The 4954-nt window shown below is 54.0% G+C and overlaps 1 protein-coding gene across 1 annotated transcript in view; it reads left to right on the forward strand.

Moving 5' to 3' along the window:
- The first annotated feature begins 459 nt into the window (after window positions 1-459).
- Pla2g4d (phospholipase A2, group IVD (cytosolic)) overlaps window positions 460-4954 on the forward strand; it is a 33446-nt gene continuing 28951 nt past the window's right edge. Inside the window, exons 1-3 of the mRNA XM_013010076.1 lie at window positions 460-504; window positions 3194-3266; window positions 3897-4033. Of these exons, the coding sequence (XP_012865530.1) occupies window positions 460-504; window positions 3194-3266; window positions 3897-4033 (255 nt within the window). The remainder of the gene's footprint in view (window positions 505-3193; window positions 3267-3896; window positions 4034-4954) is intronic.

Genomic DNA, 4954 nt, shown 5'->3' on the forward strand with positions numbered 1-4954 from the left:
CTTCTTCTTCTTCTTCTTCTTCTTCTTCTTCTTTTCTTCTTCTTCTTCCTCTTCTTCCTTCTCCTCCTCCTTCTTTTTCCTCCTCCTCCTTTTCCTCCTCCTCTTCCTCTTCTTCCTTCTCATCTTCTTCCTCCTTCTCTTTCCTCCACTTCCTCCTTCTCTTCCTCCTCCACCCTCTTCCAACTACTCTTATCATGTAGCCCAAGACTTGTCTTGAACTCATGATTCTCCTGCCTCAGCCTCTCCAGTACAGGCACCACCACACCCAGTTAAGCCAGTCTCTTAGGGGAAGAGGAAAAGGTGCTGGATGACAGTGAGCTGGGTGGAGTCCCGGCCTGTTTATAGGCCTGTGACACTTCCAAGGCTGGCAGGTTCACAGCTGGTCCCATCCTGCTGGGAGGATCACCAGCCATCAGCCAGCGAGGGAACTGGGCCTGGAGCGGAGCTGGAAGGGCTGGTATGGAGAGCCTGTCATCTGAGGGACCCCCTGGCCATTGTCACCAGGTAAGAGTGTCTGCCCTGCCCAGGGCACCAGTCTAGGCAAGGACCTGGGGCCAGGGGGCATCTGAGGAGCCTGGCACAAATGAAATCAGGGTGATTCTGGTCTCTGGGTGGGATGAGGCGGGGGTAGGTGGGCTGTGCTTTGGGGTGGGGGAGCCATGGGGCCCAGGATAATGAGTGGGGTCATCAGAGCCACCCCTCTTCATCCTGAGTAGCCAGGCAGCAGCACCTCAGGACTCCTACCAGCTCCCCACAAAGGCTCCCGTTCCATGTCAGAGGACAGTGTCTGTATGGCACAGGGGAGACCCAGCAGGCCTGGAGCTCACCGCCATAGGCCTGGACTTCCTGGGACTGGATGAAGTCCTGGGGGTGTCAATCTGTGTGTCTCAGACTCCCAGGGAGCCCCAGTCCTCACCCATTTCCAATACTGGGCCCCAGAGCTCTGAGGTCATATCAGGCCAGGGAGGCCGGCAGAAACCCACTGTCCTTACCCTTGCCGCGGGCTTTCCCCCAGCCCAGATTTCTCATCCTTTACTGGAGGCCAAGGTGGATAGAACTGACTCCTCAGATCCCCCCTAGGGCCCCCAGAGAGCGCCCACAAAATGGGGGCTTTGTCTTATTTGCCTCTTCTCCTCTTGGCCTGAGCTGTACCCAGAGAAGCAGCTCTAGACCTGAGCTTGTAGAAATGACGTGCTTCAGAACAGGCTGGACACCAAGGGATCCTTGGGGAGACACACAGGGACCTTCTCTTTGCAAAACAAAGCGAGGAGGACCCTCCCCATCCTCCAGTCAGCCATCACTGGGACTTGAGGCTTCAGTCTTATGTCTTAGAACAGCCAAGTGTAGTTTTCTAGAACACCCCAAAATGATGGCTGCACACCCTTTCCATCATCTCTTTGCCTACTCTGGGTCCATCCCCGTGGGATAAAACAAATGCCCTAGGCTCAGGGTTTGGGGGAGCATGAGTAGGCCCCTTATCTGGGAAGTACCTAGGACTGGATCCCACAGACCAGATCTTTCACCCCAGCCTCCAAGTTAGCTCCTGTGGCACCAGCAGCAGCAGCAGCTTTGCTGGCATCTTTCCTGCTGGATCAGAGGCTGGAGCTCACCGGAGGGGCAGGAGCTGGGCTGGCAGGGCAGGCTGAGCATTTGGGACTTGTTCCACCTCTGTGTGGCTCAGGGAGGGACAGGATCTCCACCCAGTTAGGAAAGTAGACTGACATGGGAGTTGAAAGCTCTGGTCTTGAAGTTTGAACCTGAACTTGGTCTTCGATGAGTTGGGAACTTAGCCTTTGTAAACCTCCATTCCTTTATTGAAGAATATTCAAGTACCATATAATTATGAGATTTGGGGAAGAAAAAGAAAGGGAGACTGCAATAATACTTAGTACGACAGCTAGACACACTACAAGTATTTAAATAGCCATGAGAACAACCGCCTAGAGAACACTTTTGTTGCTGTTTTGTTTTGGCCGAGCTGGGGATCAAACTCAGGGCCACGGACATAACCAAGCAAGAGCTCCACCACTGAGCTCCACAAGCCTGCTCAAAACTTGTCTGGGTGTGTGTTGTATCTGTGACACGGCTCACAGTTCTGCCTTCGATCACCCTTGTTAACTCAAGGCTGTTCCTCTTCCACTGCAGATGATGAAATGGAGGTGTTTAGTGACCTATCCAGGGTCACGCCGCATGTAAATCACAGCACTGGGGGTTGACATGCAGGCCACCTAGTGCCAGAGTCTTCCTCTACTTCCTAGAAGAGACCAGTCACTGTGTTTGGTTTTTGTTTTCATTTCCTGGCCTAGGAACCTTGCGTTTCCTTCCCCAGAGCTGTCACATCCACAGCAGCCTGTGGATGGTGCCCCTCAGGGCCCTGCTGCCTGGGACCTTAGCAGAGTCCCCTCCCAGCTGGGGTGAGGACTGCCACTACACATTCCCTGTCTAGGTGATGTCCTAGCCTGACAACCCCATTCTGAGGGTCCCCCCCACCAAGTGTGGGTACCCTGTCAAGAGGATGCAAAGCCAATGACTTCCATTGGGGTCAGCCCGAGGTCCTGCCAGGCCACTTGAGTCCCCCCCCCTCAAATCACAGCAGGGGGCTTGGAAACGTCTGTGTGGGTTACATAACCCCGTGAGCATCTTAACACACAACAGCCATCACCTACTGCTCACTGTGCCCGCCCGAGGCTCTTGCCATCGCCAGCTTTACAACCAAGATCACGGATGGGCCAAGCCCTGCTTTTAGTAGCTATGGATGTCCTACAGGCCCCTGGGCTTCCCCTGCCTCAACTTCCCTTGAGCAAAGTGGAGAGTGAGTTGAGGGGAGGCTGGCCACACCCATCCCCGAGGGACCATCCTTCCTGGGAGCTCTGGACATGACTGATCCCAAAGTGATCAGCAAGGTGGCCACTGCTCGGCTCCCAGTTCCTTGCTTTGGCCATGATGTTTCAAATTCTGCCCCCAGAGTGGAGGAGCTCCACAGACTCTACCCCCAGGTGGTCTGTCATCTCCTGATGGTTGTGACCCAGAGCCGTGACCCCAAGGACAGTGGTAGATAGAGGCCATTTTGGTCCCCAGAAGGCCTGGCTGCATTACTGGGGCTCACGAGGTGGGGAAAGGGGTTGTATCTACAACCCCCACTCTAGGTTTGGGTGAGAGAATGCGGGGGGCTCAATTTGATGTGTCTTTCCAGGAGGAAGCTGGTGCCTGCTACCAGCTCACCGTGAGGGTCCTGGAGGCACGGAGGCTGCGCACGACTGATCTGTGTGAGTGACTGTGTCCTGATCTCCAGAGGGTCCAGAGATGAGGGGACCCGGGAATGACAGGACCCAGGGATGATTGACTCTGGGATGACAGGATCCAGGGATGATGGACCCAGGGGATGATGAGACCCAGGGATGACAGGACCCAGGAATGATGAGACCCAGGGATGATGAGACCCAGGGAATGACAGGCTCCAGGAATGATGAGATCCAGAGATGATGGACCCAGAGATGATGGACCTGGGGGTGACGGGACCCAGGGATGATGGGACCCAGGAATGATGGAACTCAGGAATGATGGACCTGGGGATGACAGACCCAGGGATGACAGGACCCAGGAATGAGACCCAGAGATGAGAGGACCCAGAGATGAGGGGACCCAGAGATGACAGATCCAGGAATGACAAGACCCAGGAATGATGAGACCCAGGGATGACAGGACCCAGGAATGAAGAGACCCAGGAATGATGAGACCCAGGGATGATGGTACCCAGGGATGATGGGGGAGGCCGTGCCTTGGGGCTGTGCTGTGCTGCTCACAATGGCCACTGGGGTCTTGATAGAAAGCTAGTGAGGCCCCTGGGCAAAGATCTGAGCGATTCTCTCTCCTGATGCTTCCTTTGACCCTGGCAGTGAGTGAGGCAGACCCATATGTGACCTTGCAGCTGCCAACTGCTCCTGGGATGAAGTTCAAGACTAAAACAGTCACCAACTCCAGTCACCCCGTGTGGAATGAGACCTTCCATTTCCTCATCCAGAGTCAGGTCAAGGTAAATGCCAGGGTACCACCGTCCACTCACCGAGCCCGGGCCACACCCCTCACTTTGGAGGGCTTGGGAGGGAGGCACACTTCCTCCATACCTCTCAGAAGCTCTGTGGATTAGGGTTGTTGTTGTTGTTGTTTTTTGTAATACTCTGGACTGTATGTTCTGTGAGTGAATATGTGAAGAAGGGATGATCGTGTCCTTACCCTCCCTGGAATCGACACTGACCTCCAGCAATGACCATTCAGTGCCTCTCAAAGGCCAGTTGTGATGTGGACACAGTAAGCATCTCCTGAAGGGGTGTTGTGGGGTTCAAGGAAGCACTTTCCAGAAGACCATCATCACATAGCCTCTGGTTTGCCTGTACTTCAGTCCTCCTAGTTGTATTTCTTGGTGTGGTTGGAATGACACGCCACTGTGCCTAGCCATCAGGGTGGAATCTTGTGAACTGTATTTTGTAGGGGGTTGTCCTTGAACCCCAACCTCAAACTGCCCCCCCCAATCTCAGGCACTGTGCCTGACTCAGGATTTTATTTCATTTTATTTTTTGTCAGTCATGGGGCTTGAACTCAGGGCCTGGGTGCTCTCCCTGAGCTTTTTTTTTGCTCAAAGCTAGTGCTGTACCTCTTGGTACAGCTTATTCTGAGTAGTTTATTGGAGATCGGTGTATCATGGACTCTCCTGCCCAGGCTAGCTTTGAACTGGGATCCTCAGATCTCAGCCTCTTGAGTAGCACCCGGCTCTAGGATTTTATTTTATTTTATTTTTTTTTGGGTCCAGTCATGGGGTCTGAACTCTGGGCCTGGATGCTGTCCCTCAGCTCTTCAGCTCGAGGCTAGCGCTCTACCACTTGAGCCACAGCGCCACTTCCGGCTTTTTTCTTTTTGCTTATGTGGTGCTGGGAATCGAACCCAGGGCCTCAGGCAT

Source organism: Dipodomys ordii, unplaced genomic scaffold (genome assembly GCF_000151885.1).
Source record: "Dipodomys ordii isolate 6190 unplaced genomic scaffold, Dord_2.0 Scaffold11, whole genome shotgun sequence".
In the NCBI taxonomy this organism is placed as follows: domain Eukaryota; kingdom Metazoa; phylum Chordata; class Mammalia; order Rodentia; family Heteromyidae; genus Dipodomys; species Dipodomys ordii.